The sequence below is a fragment of the Ranitomeya imitator genome, chromosome 5 (assembly GCF_032444005.1).
Source record: "Ranitomeya imitator isolate aRanImi1 chromosome 5, aRanImi1.pri, whole genome shotgun sequence".
Classification (NCBI taxonomy): domain Eukaryota; kingdom Metazoa; phylum Chordata; class Amphibia; order Anura; family Dendrobatidae; genus Ranitomeya; species Ranitomeya imitator.
This window is the reverse complement of record NC_091286.1, coordinates 337439290-337457330: the sequence shown is the minus strand read 5'-3', so window position 1 is coordinate 337457330 and position 18041 is coordinate 337439290. Positions and strand designations below refer to the sequence as shown.

Genomic DNA, 18041 nt, shown 5'->3' with positions numbered 1-18041 from the left:
GTTCCTGGGCATGTGTATTTGTGATATTTCACCCATAATCCCCATACAGAACAATAGATATACCCATATTCCTATCAGAAGTAGATAAGTATGTTCCTGGGCATGTGTATTTGTGATATTTCACCCATAATCCCCATACAGAACAATAGATATACCCATATTCCTATCAGAAGTAGATGAAGTATGTTCCTGAGCATGTGTATTTGTGATATTTCACCCATAATCCCCATACAGATCAATAGATATACCCATATTCCTATCAGAAGTAGATGAAGTATGTTCCTGGGCATGTGTATTTGTGATATTTCACCCATAATCCCCATACAGAACAATAGATATACCCATATTCCTATCAGAAGTAGATGAAGTATGTTCCTGGACATGTGTATTTGTGATATTTCACCCATAATCCCCATACAGATCAATAGATATACCCATATTCCTATCAGAAGTAGATGAAGTATGTTCCTGGGCATGTGTATTTGTGATATTTCACCCATAATCCTCATACAGATCAATAATTATACCCATATTCCTATCAGAAGTAGATGAAGTATGTTCCTGGACATGTGTATTTGTGATATTTCACCCATAATCCCCATACAGATCAATAATTATACCCATATTCCTATCAGAAGTAGATGAAGTATGTTCCTGGACATGTGTATTTGTGATATTTCACCCATAATCCCCATACAGAACAATAGTTATACCCATATTCCCTTCTTGCTATATTACAAGAAGTCATTTCCTGGGCTGCATTTGTAAAATGTGCTGCCATCTAGTGGTGGAGTCTAGTATTGCAGCCCATCATCCCAATATGCAGTTTAGTCCGTCCCCCCTCACACCACCCGCAAAGCAACTCGGTGCACCCATACACACTATATCCATACACCTCATTGCGTCCCCACATCGCCCCGTGCACCTCACAGACTCCATTCACCTCAGTGCACCGTAACATCGCCTCATGCACCTCAGCGCTGCCGCAGACACACATGCCTCGCTCTGGTAATGAGTGTCTACAGAGTCGCTGACTGAAACTAAAAGAGAAGTGAAGAGGCTTCAAAGCGGACGACGATTGGAAGTATAATGGCGGCTTCAGCTGAACCACGTGATCTTACACTGTCACATGACCATCTGACATCATAAGGTGTCTTGCCTTGTTCCGCCGCGCCGCTCTTGCTGTTTCTATGGTGACGGCGGTGTAAACAACGTGCGGCTGTAAGTTTGTAACTAGTATACGCCGTGATCCGGGGTGAGACCGGACTGTGCCGCCGCCGCCCGTCCCTCCACTATGTCTCATACACAAGCCGAGAGTGTGATCAAGAACATCATAAGGGAGATCGCCCAGGAATGTGCAGCAAAGGGGCACACGGTGTCAGAGACCATGGCAGCGTTTGTGGTGAGTGACCTGATTGTGTGAACTCTACCTGATCTCTCACTACCGTGAAAGCGCCAGCCTCGGGCAGGCAGAGCATGCTGGGATTTGTAGTTTTGAAGATAGTCATGGGCAAACCCGAACACTAAAGTTTGGGGATCCGTGCCCGACACCAATGTCCCTGCACTTCCCCCGAACAATGACATCTACAGACTGTTCAGCTTCGGCAGCCCGAACAAAGCTTGTTGAATGGCTGCGCTGCAGTCTATGGTATGTGCGCTTCCAGCTCCATCACCGCAATGTATTGGCATGGCTGTGATTGGCCGCCACAATATGTGGAAAAAAGTTGTGGGGTCCCTCTACTTTTGATAACAAGTGTAGGTGAAACAGACATCTGCGGACCGCAACGCTCAGCTGTCTGCTTTACTTTGGCTGGCTATCAAAAATAGAAGGACCCCACGCTGTTCCCCCCCCATTATTTATCGTATATACTCAAGTAAAAGCCGAGGCACCTAATTTTGCCATGAAAACTGGGTAAGCTTATTGACTTGAGTATAATATATGTGATATGTGTGGCTCCCCCCCTTCCTGTCCTGGTATATGTGCCCCCCCCTGTCCTGTCCTGGTATGTGTTGCTCCCCCCTTCCTGTCCTGGTATGTGTGGCTCCCCCCGTCGTGTCCTGGTACGTGTGGCTCCGCCCGTCCTGTCATAGTATGTGTGGCTCCCACCCCGTCCTGTCCTGGTATGTGTGGCTCCCCCCCGTCCTGTCATGTGTGGCTCCCCCCCTTCCTGTCCTAGTATGTGTGGCTCCCCCTGTCCTGTCCTTGTATGTGTGGTTCCCCCCTTCCGATCCTGGTATGTGTGGTTCCCCCCCCATCCTGTCCTGATATGTGTGGCTCCCCCCCTGTTCTGTCCTGGTATATGTGTGGTTCTTCTCCCCCCCCCTCCCCCCCCGTCCTGTCCTGGTATGTGTGGCTCCCCCCCTTCCTGTCCTGGTATGTGTGGTTCCCCCCATCCTGTCCTGGTATGTGTGGCTCCCCCCGTCCTGTCATGGTGTGTGTGGCTCCCCCCCCATCCTGTCCCGGTATGTGTGGCTCCCCCCTCCCCCATCCTGTCCTGGTATGTGTGGCTCCCCCCCCCTTCCTGTCCTGGTATGTGTGGCTCCACCCCTTCCTGTCCTGGTATATGTGCCCCCCCCTGTCCTGTCCTGGTATGTGTTGCTCCCCCCTTCCTGTCCTGGTATGTGTGGCTCCCCCCCCCCTTCCTGTCCTGGTATGTGTGGCTCCCCCCGTCGTGTCCTGGTACGTGTGGCTCCGCCCGTCCTGTCATAGTATGTGTGGCTCCCACCCCGTCCTGTCCTGGTATGTGTGGCTCCCCCCCGTCCTGTCATGTGTGGCTCCCCCCCTTCCTGTCCTTGTATGTGTGGCTCCCCCTGTTCTGTCCTGGTATATGTGTGGTTCTTCCCCCCCCCCTCCCCCCCGTCCTGTCCTGGTATGTGTGGCTCCCCCCCTTCCTGTCCTGGTATGTGTGGTTCCCCCCATCCTGTCCTGGTATGTGTGGCTCCCCCCGTCCTGTCATGGTGTGTGTGGCTCCCCCCCCATCCTGTCCTGGTATGTGTGGCTCCCCCCTCCCCCATCCTGTCCTGGTATGTGTGGCTCCCCCCTCCATCCTGTCCTGGTATGTGTGGCTCCCCCCCCCCCCCCGTCCTGTCCTGGTATGTGTGGCTCCCCCCCTGTCCTGTCCTGGTATGTGTGGCTCCCCCCGTTGTGTCCTGGTATGTGTGGCTCCCACCCCGTCCTGTCCTGGTATGTGTGGTTCCCCTCGTCCTGTCATGTGTGGCTCCTCCCCTTCCTGTCCTAGTATGTGTGGTTCCCCCCCCCCCTTCCTGTCCTGGTATGTGTGGTCCCCCCCCCTTCCTGGTATATGTGGTTCCCCCCGTCCTGTCCTGGTATGTGTGGCTCCCCCCCCTTCCTGCCATGGTATGTGTGGCTCTTCCCCCCCCCCTTCTGTCCTGGTATGTGTAGTTCTTCCCCCCCCCCCTGTCCTGTCCTGGTATGTGTGGCTCCCCCCCTTCCTGTCCTGGTATGTGTGGTTCCCCCCGTCCTGTCATGGTATGTGTGGCTCCCCCCCATCCTGTCATGGTATGTGTGGCTCCCCCCGTCCTGTCCTGGTATGTGTGGCTCCCTCCCCCTTCCTGTCCTGGTATGTGTGCCCCCCCCCCCTTCCTGTCCTGGTATGTGTGGCTCCCCCCCTTCCTGTCCTAGTATGTGTGGTTCTCCCCTGTCCTGTCCTGGTATGTGTGGCTTCCCCCCGTCCTGGTATGTGTGGCTCCCCCCATCCTGTCCTGGTATGTGTGGCTCCCCCCCCCTTCCTGTCCTGGTATATGTGGCCCCCCCCTTCCTGTCCTGGTATGTGTGGCTCCCCCCTTCCTGTCCTGGTATGTGTGGCTCTTCCCCCCCCCCCTTCCTGTCCTGGTATGTGTGGCTCTTCCCCCCCCCTTCCTGTCCTGGTATGTGTGGCTCTTCCCCCCCTTCCTGTCCTGGTATGTGTGGCTCTTCCCCCCCCCTTCTGTCCTGGTATGTGTGGTTCTCCCCCCGTCCTGTCATGGTGTGTGTGGCTCCCCCCCCCCCCCGTCCTGTCATGGTGTGTGTGTGGCTCCCCCCCGTCCTGTCATGGTATGTGTGGCTCCCACCCCGTCCTGTCCTGGTATGTGTGGCTCCCACCCCGTCCTGTCCTGGTATGTGTGGCCCCCCCCCCATCCTGTCCTGGTATGTGTGCCCCCCCCCCCCCCATCCTGTCCTGGTATGTGTGGCTCCCCCCCCCCCTCCGTCCTGTCATGGTATGTGTGGCTCTTCCCCCCCTTCTGTCCTGGTATGTGTGCCCCCCCCCCCCCCATCCTGTCCTGGTATGTGTGGCTCCCCCCCCTCCGTCCTGTCATGGTATGTGTGGCTCTTCCCCCCCCCTTCTGTCCTGGTATGTGTGGTTCTTCCCCCCCTTCCTGTCCTGGTATGTGTGGCTCTTCCCCCCCCTTCTGTCCTGGTATGTGTAGTTCTTCCTCCCGCTCCCCCCCCGTCCTGTCCTGGTATGTGTGGCTCCCCCCGTCCTGTCATGGTATGTGTGGCTCCCACCCCGTCCTGTCCTGGTATGTGTGGCTCCCACCCCGTCCTGTCCTGGTATGTGTGGCTCCCCCCCCATCCTGTCCTGGTTTGTGTGCCCCCCCCCCATCCTGTCCTGGTATGTGTGGCTCCCCCCCCCTCCGTCCTGTCATGGTATGTGTGGCTCTTCCCCCCCCTTCTGTCCTGGTATGTGTGCCCCCCCCCATCCTGTCCTGGTATGTGTGGCTCCCCCCCCTCCGTCCTGTCATGGTATGTGTGGCTCTTCCCCCCCCTTCTGTCCTGGTATGTGTGGTTCTTCCCCCCCTTCCTGTCCTGGTATGTGTGGCTCTTCCCCCCCCTTCTGTCCTGGTATGTGTAGTTCTTCCTCCCGCTCCCCCCCCGTCCTGTCCTGGTATGTGTGGCTCCCCCCGTCCTGTCATGGTATGTGTGGCTCCCCCCGTCCTGTCCTAGTATGTGTGGTTCTCCCCTGTCCTGTCCTGGTATGTTTGGCAACCCCCCCTTCCTGTCCTGGTATGTGTGGCTCCCCCCTTCCTGTCCTGGTATGTTGGTTCCCCCCATCCTGTCATGGTGTGTGTGGCTCCCCCCCGTCCTGTCCTGGTATGTGTGGCTCCCCCCCCCCTCCGTCCTGTCCTGGTATGTGTGGCTCCCCCCCCTCCGTCCTGTCATGGTATGTGTGGCTCCCCCCCCTTCCTGTCCTGGTATGTGTGGCTCCCCCCGTCCTGTCATGGTGTGTGTGGCTCCCCCCCATCCTGTCCTGGTATGTGTGGCTCCCCCCTCCCCCATCCTGTCCTGGTATGTGTGGCTCCCCCCCTTCCTGTCCTGGTATGTGTGGTTCCCCCCATCCTGTCCTGGTATGTGTGGCTCCCCCCGTCCTGTCATGGTGTGTGTGGCTCCCCCCCATCCTGTCCTGGTATGTGTGGCTCCCCCATCCTGTCCTGGTATGTGTGGCTCCCCCCCCCCTTCCTGTCCTGGTATGTGTGGCTCCACCCCTTCCTGTCCTGGTATATGTGCCCCCCCCTGTCCTGTCCTGGTATGTGTTGCTCCCCCCTTCCTGTCCTGGTATGTGTGGCTCCCCCCCCTTCCTGTCCTGGTATGTGTGGCTCCCCCCGTCGTGTCCTGGTACGTGTGGCTCCGCCCGTCCTGTCATAGTATGTGTGGCTCCCACCCCGTCCTGTCCTGGTATGTGTGGCTCCCCCCCGTCCTGTCATGTGTGGCTCCCCCCCTTCCTGTCCTAGTATGTGTGGCTCCCCCTGTCCTGTCCTTGTATGTGTGGTTCCCCCCTTCCGATCCTGGTATGTGTGGTTCCCCCCCCATCCTGTCCTGATATGTGTGGCTCCCCCCCTGTTCTGTCCTGGTATATGTGTGGTTCTTTCCCCCCCTCCCCCCCCTCCCCCCCGTCCTGTCCTGGTATGTGTGGCTCCCCCCCTTCCTGTCCTGGTATGTGTGGTTCCCCCCATCCTGTCCTGGTATGTGTGGCTCCCCCCGTCCTGTCATGGTGTGTGTGGCTCCCCCCCCATCCTGTCCTGGTATGTGTGGCTCCCCCCTCCCCCATCCTGTCCTGGTATGTGTGGCTCCCCCCCCCTTCCTGTCCTGGTATGTGTGGCTCCACCCCTTCCTGTCCTGGTATATGTGCCCCCCCCTGTCCTGTCCTGGTATGTGTTGCTCCCCCCTTCCTGTCCTGGTATGTGTGGCTCCCCCCCCCTTCCTGTCCTGGTATGTGTGGCTCCCCCCGTCGTGTTCTGGTACGTGTGGCTCCGCCCGTCCTGTCATAGTATGTGTGGCTCCCACCCCGTCCTGTCCTGGTATGTGTGGCTCCCCCCCGTCCTGTCATGTGTGGCTCCCCCCCTTCCTGTCCTAGTATGTGTGGCTCCCCCTGTCCTGTCCTTGTATGTGTGGTTCCCCCCTTCCGATCCTGGTATGTGTGGTTCCCCCCCCATCCTGTCCTGATATGTGTGGCTCCCCCCCTGTTCTGTCCTGGTATATGTGTGGTTCTTCCCCCCCCCCCTCCCCCCCTCCCCCCCGTCCTGTCCTGGTATGTGTGGCTCCCCCCCTTCCTGTCCTGGTATGTGTGGTTCCCCCCATCCTGTCCTGGTATGTGTGGCTCCCCCCGTCCTGTCATGGTGTGTGTGGCTCCCCCCCATCCTGTCCTGGTATGTGTGGCTCCCCCCTCCCCCATCCTGTCCTGGTATGTGTGGCTCCCCCCTCCATCCTGTCCTGGTATGTGTGGCTCCCCCCCCCCCCGTCCTGTCCTGGTATGTGTGGCTCCCCCCCTGTCCTGTCCTGGTATGTGTGGCTCCCCCCGTTGTGTCCTGGTATGTGTGGCTCCCACCCCGTCCTGTCCTGGTATGTGTGGTTCCCCTCGTCCTGTCATGTGTGGCTCCTCCCCTTCCTGTCCTAGTATGTGTGGTTCCCCCCCCCCCTTCCTGTCCTGGTATGTGTGGTCCCCCCCCCTTCCTGGTATATGTGGTTCCCCCCGTCCTGTCCTGGTATGTGTGGCTCCCCCCCCTTCCTGTCATGGTATGTGTGGCTCTTCCCCCCCCCTTCTGTCCTGGTATGTGTAGTTCTTCCCCCCCCCCTGTCCTGTCCTGGTATGTGTGGCTCCCCCCCTTCCTGTCCTGGTATGTGTGGTTCCCCCCGTCCTGTCATGGTATGTGTGGCTCCCCCCCATCCTGTCATGGTATGTGTGGCTCCCCCCGTCCTGTCCTGGTATGTGTGGCTCCCTCCCCCTTCCTGTCCTGGTATGTGTGCCCCCCCCCCCTTCCTGTCCTGGTATGTGTGGCTCCCCCCCTTCCTGTCCTAGTATGTGTGGTTCTCCCCTGTCCTGTCCTGGTATGTGTGGCTTCCCCCCGTCCTGGTATGTGTGGCTTCCCCCCGTCCTGGTATGTGTGGCTCCCCCCATCCTGTCCTGGTATGTGTGGCTCCCCCCCCTTCCTGTCCTGGTATATGTGGCCCCCCCCTTCCTGTCCTGGTATGTGTGGCTCCCCCCTTCCTGTCCTGGTATGTGTGGCTCTTCCCCCCCCCTTCCTGTCCTGGTATGTGTGGCTCTTCCCCCCCCCTTCCTGTCCTGGTATGTGTGGCTCTTCCCCCCCCTTCCTGTCCTGGTATGTGTGGCTCTTCCCCCCCCTTCTGTCCTGGTATGTGTGGTTCTCCCCCCGTCCTGTCATGGTGTGTGTGGCTCCCCCCCCCCCGTCCTGTCATGGTGTGTGTGTGGCTCCCCCCCGTCCTGTCATGGTATGTGTGGCTCCCACCCCGTCCTGTCCTGGTATGTGTGGCTCCCACCCCGTCCTGTCCTGGTATGTGTGGCTCCCCCCCCATCCTGTCCTGGTATGTGTGCCCCCCCCCCCCCCATCCTGTCCTGGTATGTGTGGCTCCCCCCCCCCCTCCGTCCTGTCATGGTATGTGTGGCTCTTCCCCCCCTTCTGTCCTGGTATGTGTGCCCCCCCCCCCATCCTGTCCTGGTATGTGTGGCTCCCCCCCCTCCGTCCTGTCATGGTATGTGTGGCTCTTCCCCCCCCTTCTGTCCTGGTATGTGTGGTTCTTCCCCCCCTTCCTGTCCTGGTATGTGTGGCTCTTCCCCCCCTTCTGTCCTGGTATGTGTAGTTCTTCCTCCCGCTCCCCCCCCGTCCTGTCCTGGTATGTGTGGCTCCCCCCGTCCTGTCATGGTATGTGTGGCTCCCACCCCGTCCTGTCCTGGTATGTGTGGCTCCCACCCCGTCCTGTCCTGGTATGTGTGGCTCCCCCCCCATCCTGTCCTGGTTTGTGTGCCCCCCCCCCATCCTGTCCTGGTATGTGTGGCTCCCCCCCCCTCCGTCCTGTCATGGTATGTGTGCCCCCCCCCATCCTGTCCTGGTATGTGTGGCTCCCCCCCCTCCGTCCTGTCATGGTATGTGTGGCTCTTCCCCCCCCCTTCTGTCCTGGTATGTGTGGTTCTTCCCCCCCTTCCTGTCCTGGTATGTGTGGCTCTTCCCCCCCCCTTCTGTCCTGGTATGTGTAGTTCTTCCTCCCGCTCCCCCCCCGTCCTGTCCTGGTATGTGTGGCTCCCCCCGTCCTGTCATGGTATGTGTGGCTCCCCCCGTCCTGTCCTAGTATGTGTGGTTCTCCCCTGTCCTGTCCTGGTATGTTTGGCAACCCCCCCTTCCTGTCCTGGTATGTGTGGCTCCCCCCTTCCTGTCCTGGTATGTTGGTTCCCCCCATCCTGTCATGGTATGTGTGGCTCCCCCCGTCCTGTCATGGTGTGTGTGGCTCCCCCCCCGTCCTGTCCTGGTATGTGTGGCTCCCCCCCCTCCGTCCTGTCCTGGTATGTGTGGCTCCCCCCCCTCCGTCCTGTCATGGTATGTGTGGCTCCCCCCCCTTCCTGTCCTGGTATGTGTGGCTCCCCCCGTCCTGTCATGGTGTGTGTGGCTCCCCCCCATCCTGTCCTGGTATGTGTGGCTCCCCCCTCCCCCATCCTGTCCTGGTATGTGTGGCTCCCCCCTCCATCCTGTCCTGGTATGTGTGGCTCCCCCCCCCCCCGTCCTGTCCTGGTATGTGTGGCTCCCCCCCTGTCCTGTCCTGGTATGTGTGGCTCCCCCCGTTGTGTCCTGGTAGGTGTGGCTCCCACCCCGTCCTGTCCTGGTATGTGTGGTTCCCCTCGTCCTGTCATGTGTGGCTCCTCCCCTTCCTGTCCTAGTATGTGTGGTTCCCCCCCCCCCTTCCTGTCCTGGTATGTGTGGTCCCCCCCCCTTCCTGGTATATGTGGTTCCCCCCGTCCTGTCCTGGTATGTGTGGCTCCCCCCCCTTCCTGTCATGGTATGTGTGGCTCTTCCCCCCCCCTTCTGTCCTGGTATGTGTAGTTCTTCCCCCCCCCCTGTCCTGTCCTGGTATGTGTGGCTCCCCCCCTTCCTGTCCTGGTATGTGTGGTTCCCCCCGTCCTGTCATGGTATGTGTGGCTCCCCCCCATCCTGTCATGGTATGTGTGGCTCCCCCCGTCCTGTCCTGGTATGTGTGGCTCCCTCCCCCTTCCTGTCCTGGTATGTGTGCCCCCCCCCCTTCCTGTCCTGGTATGTGTGGCTCCCCCCCTTCCTGTCCTAGTATGTGTGGTTCTCCCCTGTCCTGTCCTGGTATGTGTGGCTTCCCCCCGTCCTGGTATGTGTGGCTCCCCCCATCCTGTCCTGGTATGTGTGGCTCCCCCCCTTCCTGTCCTGGTATGTGTGGCTCCCCCCTTCCTGTCCTGGTATGTGTGGCTCTTCCCCCCCCCTTCCTGTCCTGGTATGTGTGGCTCTTCCCCCCCCTTCCTGTCCTGGTATGTGTGGCTCTTCCCCCCCCTTCTGTCCTGGTATGTGTGGTTCTCCCCCCGCCTCCCCCCCGTCCTGTCCTGGTATGTGTGGCTCCCCCCGTCCTGTCATGGTGTGTGTGGCTCCCCCCCCCCCGTCCTGTCATGGTGTGTGTGTGGCTCCCCCTCGTCCTGTCATGGTATGTGTGGCTCCCACCCCGTCCTGTCCTGGTATGTGTGGCTCCCACCCCGTCCTGTCCTGGTATGTGTGGCTCCCCCCCCATCCTGTCCTGGTATGTGTGCCCCCCCCCCCATCCTGTCCTGGTATGTGTGGCTCCCCCCCCCTCCGTCCTGTCATGGTATGTGTGGCTCTTCCCCCCCCTTCTGTCCTGGTATGTGTGCCCCCCCCCCCATCCTGTCCTGGTATGTGTGGCTCCCCCCCCTCCGTCCTGTCATGGTATGTGTGGCTCTTCCCCCCCCCCTTCTGTCCTGGTATGTGTGGTTCTTCCCCCCCTTCCTGTCCTGGTATGTGTGGCTCTTCCCCCCCCCCTTCTGTCCTGGTATGTGTAGTTCTTCCTCCCGCTCCCCCCCCCCGTCCTGTCCTGGTATGTGTGGCTCCCCCCGTCCTGTCATGGTATGTGTGGCTCCCCCCGTCCTGTCCTGGTATGTGTGGTTCTCCCCTGTCCTGTCCTGGTATGTTTGGCAACCCCCCCTTCCTGTCCTGGTATGTGTGGCTCCCCCCTTCCTGTCCTGGTATGTTGGTTCCCCCCATCCTGTCATGGTATGTGTGGCTCCCCCCGTCCTGTCATGGTGTGTGTGGCTCCCCCCCGTCCTGTCCTGGTATGTGTGGCTCCCCCCCCTCCGTCCTGTCCTGGTATGTGTGGCTCCCCCCCCTCCGTCCTGTCATGGTATGTGTGGCTCTTCCCCCCCCCCCCCTTCTGTCCTGGTATGTGTGGTTCTTCCCCCCCGTCCTGTCCTGGTATGTGTGGCTCCCCCCCTTCCTGTCATGGTATGTGTGGCTCTTCCCCCCCTTCTGTCCTGGTATGTGTAGTTCTTCCTCCCGCTCCCCCCCCGTCCTGTCCTGGTATGTGTGGCTCCCCCCCTTCCTGTCCTGGTATGTGTGGTTCCCCCCGTCCTGTCCTGGTATGTGTGGCTCCCCCCGTCCTGTCATGGTATGTGTGGCTCCCCCCGTCCTGTCCTTGTATGTGTGGCTCCCTCCCCCTTCCTGTCCTGGTATGTGTGGCTCCCCCCCTTCCTGTCCTAGTATGTGTGGTTCTCCCCTGTCCTGTCCTGGTATGTTTGGCAACCCCCCCTTCCTGTCCTGGTATGTGTGGCTTCCCCCCGTCCTGGTATGTGTGGCTCCCCCCCCATCCTGTCCTGGTATGTGTGGCTCCCCCCCCCCTTCCTGTCCTGGTATATGTGGCCCCCCCTTCCTGTCCTGGTATGTTTGGCTACCACCCTGTCCTGTCCTGGTATGTGTGGCTTCCCCCTTCCTGTCCTGGTATGTGTGGCTCCCCCCTTCCTGTCCTGGTATGTGTGGCTCTTCCCCCCCTTCTGTCCTGGTATGTGTGGTCCTCCCCCCGCCTCCCCCCCATCCTGTCCTGGTATGTGTGGCTCCCCCCTTCCTGTCCTGGTATGTTGGTTCCCCCCATCCTGTCATGGTGTGTGTGGCTCCCACCCCGTCCTGTCCTGGTATGTGTGGCTCCCACCCCGTCCTGTCCTGGTATGTGTGGCTCCCACCCCGTCCTGTCCTGGTATGTGTGGCTCCCCCCCCCCCCATCCTGTCCTGGTATGTGTGCCCCCCCCCCCCCATCCTGTCCTGGTATGTGTGGCTCCCCCCCTCCATCCTGTCATGGTATGTGTGGATCTTCCCCCCTTCTGTCCTGGTATGTGTGGTTCTTCCCCCCCCCCCCCCCCCCCCGTCCTGTCCTGGTATGTGTGGCTCCCCCCCTTCCTGTCCTGATATGTGTGGTTCCCCCCGTCCTGTCCTGGTATGTGTGGCTCCCCCCCGTCCTGTCATGGTATGTGTGGCTCCCCCCGTCCTGTCCTGGTATGTGTGGCCCCCTCCCCCTTCCTGTCCTGGTATGTGTGCCCCCCTTCCCTTCCTGTCCTGGTATGTGTGGCTCCCCCCCTTCCTGTCCTAGTATGTGTGGTTCTCTCCTGTCCTGTTCTGGTATGTTTGGCAACCCCCCCTTCCTGTCCTGGTATGTGTGGCTCCCCCCCATTCCTGTCCTGGTATATGTGGCCCCCCCCCCCCCCCCTTCCTGTCCTGGTATGTTTGGCAACCCCCCTGTCCTGTCCTGGTATGTGTGGCTCCCCCTTCCTGTCCTGGTATGTGTGGCTCCCCCCCTTCCTGTCCTGGTATGTGTGGCTCCCCCCTTCCTGTCCTGGTATGTGTGGCAACCCCCCCTTCCTGTCCTGGTATGTGTGGCAACCCCCCCTTCCTGTCCTGGTATGTGTGGCTCCCCCCCATTCCTGTCCTGGTATATGTGGCCCCCCCACTTCCTGTCCTGGTATATGTGGCCCCCCCCCCCTTCCTGTCCTGGTATGTTTGGCAACCCCCCTGTCCTGTCCTGGTATGTGTGGCTCCCCCCTTCCTGTCCTGGTATGTGTGGCTCCCCCCTTCCTGTCCTGGTATGTGTGGCTCCCCCCCTTCCTGTCCTGGTATGTGTGGTTCCCCCCCCCTTCCTATCCTGGTATGTGTGGCTCCCCCCGTCGTGTCCTGGTACGTGTGGCTCCCCCCGTCCTGTCATGGTATGTGTGGCTCCCACCCCGTCCTGTCCTAATATATGTGTGGCTCCCCCCCCTCTTCCTGTCATGGTATGTGTGGCTCTTCCCGCCCTTCTGTCCTGGTATGTGTGGTTCTCCCCCCCCCCCACCCCCCCCCCCCCGTCCTGTCCTGGTATGTGTGGCTCCCCCCCTTCCTGTCATGGTATGTGTGGCTCCCCCGTCCTGTCATGGTATGTGTGGCTCCCACCCCGTCCTGTCCTGGTATGTGTGGCTCCCACCCCGTCCTGTCCTGGTATGTGTGCCCCCCCCCCCCCATCCTGTCCTGGTATGTGTGGCCCCCCCCCCCCCCCATCCTGTCCTGGTATGTGTGGCTCTCCCCCCTCCGTCCTGTCCTGGTATGTGTGGCTCCCCCCCCCCGTCCTGGTATGTGTGGCTCCCCCCCTGTCCTGTCCTGGTATGTGTGGCTCCCCCTGCTGTATGCATGGCTCACCACTCCCGTCCCATCGTTGTATACATGGCTCTCACCCTCCCTCTGTCCTACTCACCCTCGGGCCGTCGCTGCATCTCCGTTGTCCCAGCGCTGCAGCTCCCCTGTGCTGAGCGGTCACATGGTACCGCTCATTAAGGTAATGAATATGCGTTCCACGCCTATGGGAGTGGAGAAGCGTGCATATTCATTACCTTAAAGAGCGGTACCACAGTACTGGAGAGCTGCGGCTTCGGGACGGAGATGCAGCGATGGCGCGAGGAGGGTGAGTATGATGTCTTCTGTTAGCCGTCTCCTGCCGCCGCTCCCCCTCCCCCCTCTGTGTTCTGGACAATGACTCGTGTATAAGCCGAGGGGGCATTTTCAGCACAAAAAAATGCGCTGAAAATCTCAGCTTATACACGAGAACATACAGTAAATTAATCATTTTAAAAACCGGCATGAGGTCCCGCTATTTTTGCTAACCATCCAAGGTAAAGCAGACAGCTGGGGCCTGGTATTTTCAGGCTGGGAAGGTCGATGGATATTTGGCCCTCCTGAGCCTAAAAATATCAGCTCACAGCTGCACCAGAAAAGAGGCATCCATTAGAAGCGCCAGATTTGGCACTTTGTCTAGCTCTTCCCGCTTGCCTTGATGCAGTGGGAAGTGGGGTAATAGTTGTGGGGTTGATGGCCGTTGTTTTATGGCCGCTGACATGAAGACCAGAGGTTAGGCTGGTTTCACACTTGCGTTTGGCTGGTCTGGGTATGGCTGCGTACATCCTCCGTTAAGCTCCGCCTACTTCCGTATGCATCCTGCGTACCTATCTTTAACATTGGGTATGCAGGGACATGCGTTGAATGCGGATGCCTCCGCATGCGGCGTTTTGACGTGCCCGCTGACTGCACGGGATCGCCAAAAGTTGGCGGAGCGTAGGCGGAGCTTAACGGAGGATGTACGCAGACCAGCCAAGCACAAGTGTCTACTTACCCTTAGTAATCCCGGGGAGAGCCAGTGATGAGACAGCCGGAATGGCACCAGAGGTTAGATGTTATTAGGTGTTCTTATTTTACAAGGGGGAAACATAGGAATTCAGAAAGTATGGTCCAAGTAATTGATAACTCCTTTAACAAAGCCCTAACCGATAACATTTTTGGGTTCATGACTTCTGTTGTTACCCAAAACATATTAACATACAATGAAAACAATAAGATAACCATTTTATTTTATGTGTTTTCTGCTCAACCTCAGGTGAAAGCCATAGTATTAGACCCCAGAAATGGATTTAATGTGGATCGCACTCTGACAAAGGATGACGTGCAGAAGCTGATCAAGGTAACGCGTGAACTTCTGCCATGCGATGGTGCCTGCAGGCTGGGATCAGTAGTCTCTGTTACTCACTCATAAATACATGATCATTTCAGACATAAATGGTTCAGGAATGTTATAAAATCGTGAACAGTATGTGTATAGGGCGTCATTAAGAAGCTGGCAGAACCGCCAAGGTTTTCTTAGAAAACAGTCGGTGGTCTTTTTACTTGAAGCTTCTACAGTGGCGGTTTTGCTATCGTTTTTGCTCATGTGTCGTTTTTTTTTATTTTCTAGAATTTAAACTGTAACCAGCAAGTTTTCAAAGCCGTGAACTAATTAACATCCCTGAAACAGTTAAAAGAAGTAACAAAATCCTGACCATGTGCGCAGCAATGCCGCTTTTACATTGCTGTGCGTTATGGACACCTTTTGCAGTGGTCTTGTTTTACTTTTTTAGATGGGTTCCTGGTGGAATCCGGCTAAAAATGACAGTGTACTTCACCCAAAATATGTGTTAGGCCTCATTCACACGTCCAAAACCAGGAGTGGAACAATCAGAGGAAAACTTTCATTGAATGATTGACCCCTGCTCTGTGTTTTGGAGACACTCCTGGTTGTGGCGTACAGTACTAATACGGATGTGTGAACATAGCTTTAGGCGGAATTAACAATTTATATTATTATAGTGGTGTTATTGATGTTCTGTCTCTTTTATGTGACCTCCGTGATTTTGCAGGGTCACGGCCAACAGGAGAGTATTCAGAATTGGTTTAAAGTGGGTATAAAGTCCCCGCAGTCCATTACAATTCCCATTGTGGGGAAAAATGGTTTGGGTTTCGGGTCTGTCATGCTATGGTTTCCAGAAGGGAACAATGTTTGGAGAGATTTTTTAGAAAATCTGAATTGGCTTCCTAAGGGTATGTGCACACGGCGTCCTTTTCAGGCGGAATCCCCTTGAAAAAGAGCCATAAAACCACGGCAAAAAGTGATCCGAATGCACAGCAATGTCAGAGCGATATTGCTGTGTACGTGTTCCGTCTTATGTCATTTCTTTTAACCGCATCAGGATTTGGACTCCCGCAAGTGATTAAAAGAAGTGGCATGTTCATTCTTCGGGTGGTTTCCCAGCCGCCCGCTCGTAATACTTAAAGGGGTTGTCCAATATCTATAATGCATTTCATTCACATATATGGATTAGCAGTGTAGGGTGAGCGGTAGGGAGTTATATATAAGGCACAATACAAAAGTGATTAAGGTTTAAGCATGGGTATTTACAAAGGGCTTTTCATGTATTGGACAACCCCTTTAATAGGACTTGGGAAAGCTGCTGCCGGCAGTCCGCCACAAGGACGATGGCGAAGGTACATCAATAACGACTGCCATCATTTTTCTGAAGTGGCTTCCCTTGGCAAAACATGGCAGCTGAAGATAAAATGACCATTTGTGAACATTTTTTTCCCCCCCAATATAACTGATCACGAAATCGAAATGTCCATCAGATCAACCTATCTGCAGGAAGGAAGGCATTGTGTTGTTCCCTTGGTTATGTTTATTGAGGTCCTCTGACTAATATGTGTATGCTTTGCTTCAGCTTTGCGTGGATAGACTACTGGACACAAAGAGCCCGTCCCTGGAAACAGTAAAGATGCAAGTCTATTTTGACATGAACTATACAACCAGAGGTAACTTGAATATTAAGCCAGCATTAAAGGGGTTATCCGGGACTTTTATATCGATTGCCTGTCTTTAGAATAGGTCATCAGTATCAGAACGGCGGGGTGTGATACCCAGCATCCCCGGCGATCAGCTGCTCCTGTGACGCCGCCGGCTGGATGTGATCAGTTGCGTAGCGGAGTAGTGCATCTCTGTCATCTGTATAGTGGCTACAGCGGTGTATGCAAGTCCACCCGGCAGCTCTACACAGGAGGAGATGACAGCGGCCGGGCACCACGTGCACACAGTGTCGGTGTGTAAGTGTTCTCATCCCTCTCCTGTGTATAGCAGGCATAGTAGCTGCTCTCTGCACACAGGATCACACGGCATAGTCCTAAGCCTCTTGACCTGTGGGTATCCCATAACCCAGGAGATGCACTAATTGGCAAATCAGTGAATTCTTATTCCTGAAGGAGAACTTTTAGCCCGATTACAAAATAGGTGGACGACCGACCACTGCACTGTTTATTCTCTATCCTTCTGGAAAAAGCCAAGTGCAGCGCATGCAGCCCCATAAGCAGAGCTGGTTTTAGACAAAGTCAGGCCCTGGGGAAAAGTTTATAGTGGGTCTCAAATGTTCACATATTGCACATCATACAGAAACTTTTTGGTTGTATTTACATGCGCTGAGTTCAGGCCAATAAATGAGCGTGATCGACAATATTGAAGTCGTTCAACGCTTGTTCTTGAGTTTCTTTACACCGGCTGAGGAAGTGTGATGGGGACAGATAGTTCTCGATACAGTATAGTTCAGGTCCCATATAGTACATGCAGCATAATGCACTGCCCCACACACACACAGTATAATGCGGCCCCTTCATAGAGTATAATGCAACTCCCTCAGAGTATAATGCATCCCCCCACACAGTATAATACAGCCCCATCAGCGTATAATGCAGCCCCACACACAGTATAATGTAACCTTCTCATAGAGTATATTGCAGCCCCTCATAGAGTATAATGTAGTCCCCCCACACACAGTATAATACAGCCCCATCAGCGTATAATGCAGCCCCACACACAGTATAATGTAACCCTCTCATAGAGTATAATGCAGAGCCCTCATAGAATATAATGCTGCCTCCCACATACACACAGTATAATGCAGCACCCCACGCACAGTATAATGCAGTCCCCCCCAACCACACACAGTATAATGCAGCCCAGCAAATACAGTATAATACAGCCCCCCCACACACAGGATAATGCAGTCTCCACACACACAGTATAATGCAGCCCAGCAAATACAGTATAATACAGCCCCCCCACAGTATAATGCAGTCCCCACACACCCAGTATAATGCAACTCCCACAAACACGCTATTAATGCAGCTCCCACACACAGTATAATTCATCCCCCACACACCACACAGTATAATGTAGCCCCCCCCCCACACAGTATAATGCAGCCCCCCCACACAGTATAATGTAGCCCCCCACACACACATAGTGTAATGCAGCCCCCCACACACACAGTATTATGCATACACATACTGTACATACATACACAGTATAATGCATACACATATATACACATATACACTACTCACCTCTCCTCCTCGTTCCCCGCGCTACTCCAGGTGCTGCTCTGGTCTCATCAGCGCCACTGCTGGCACAGCGTGGCACACGATAAAGTGATGTCATCACGTACCCGCTGAGTCACAAGCAGAGGAGAATGATGGGAGAGGGAGCGTCATCTGATGCTCTTTCCTCCATCACTGCTTTCAACTAACTGTAATCATGCTAATACTAGCCCACAGGGTTTAGGTTAGTCCTTATTACTGCTGGCTTAGATCCGATCAGTTACATGTCTCAGATTACATATACATGAATTGAATGAAAGGATTAGCAGTGATTCCCAATGTCGCCTTTCCTATTCTAGGTGAATTTCTTGATGAACATCATCGTGTCCTAGAATCACGACTGGCACCAGTGTGCAGGGAGATCACTGACAGCCGAGCTCGCATAGCTGAGGAGTTAGAGAGCCTGTATCGGAAGATTGTCAGCTACGTTCTGCTCAGATCTGGTCTTGGGTCTCCTACGGATATCAAGGTTGTCAGAGAAGCTACAGGTC

General features: G+C 56.4%; 1 protein-coding gene across 2 annotated transcripts in view; it reads left to right on the top strand.

The window, feature by feature from the left end:
• The first annotated feature begins 1163 nt into the window (after positions 1-1163).
• CFAP206 (cilia and flagella associated protein 206) overlaps positions 1164-18041 on the top strand; it is a 49029-nt gene continuing 32151 nt past the window's right edge. For both annotated transcript variants that reach the window (XM_069726391.1, XM_069726390.1), the window contains exons 1-4: positions 1164-1402; positions 14195-14278; positions 15846-15936; positions 17850-18038. In XM_069726391.1, the coding sequence (XP_069582492.1) occupies positions 1295-1402; positions 14195-14278; positions 15846-15936; positions 17850-18038 (472 nt within the window). In that variant the 5' untranslated portion in view covers positions 1164-1294. The remainder of the gene's footprint in view (positions 1403-14194; positions 14279-15845; positions 15937-17849; positions 18039-18041) is intronic.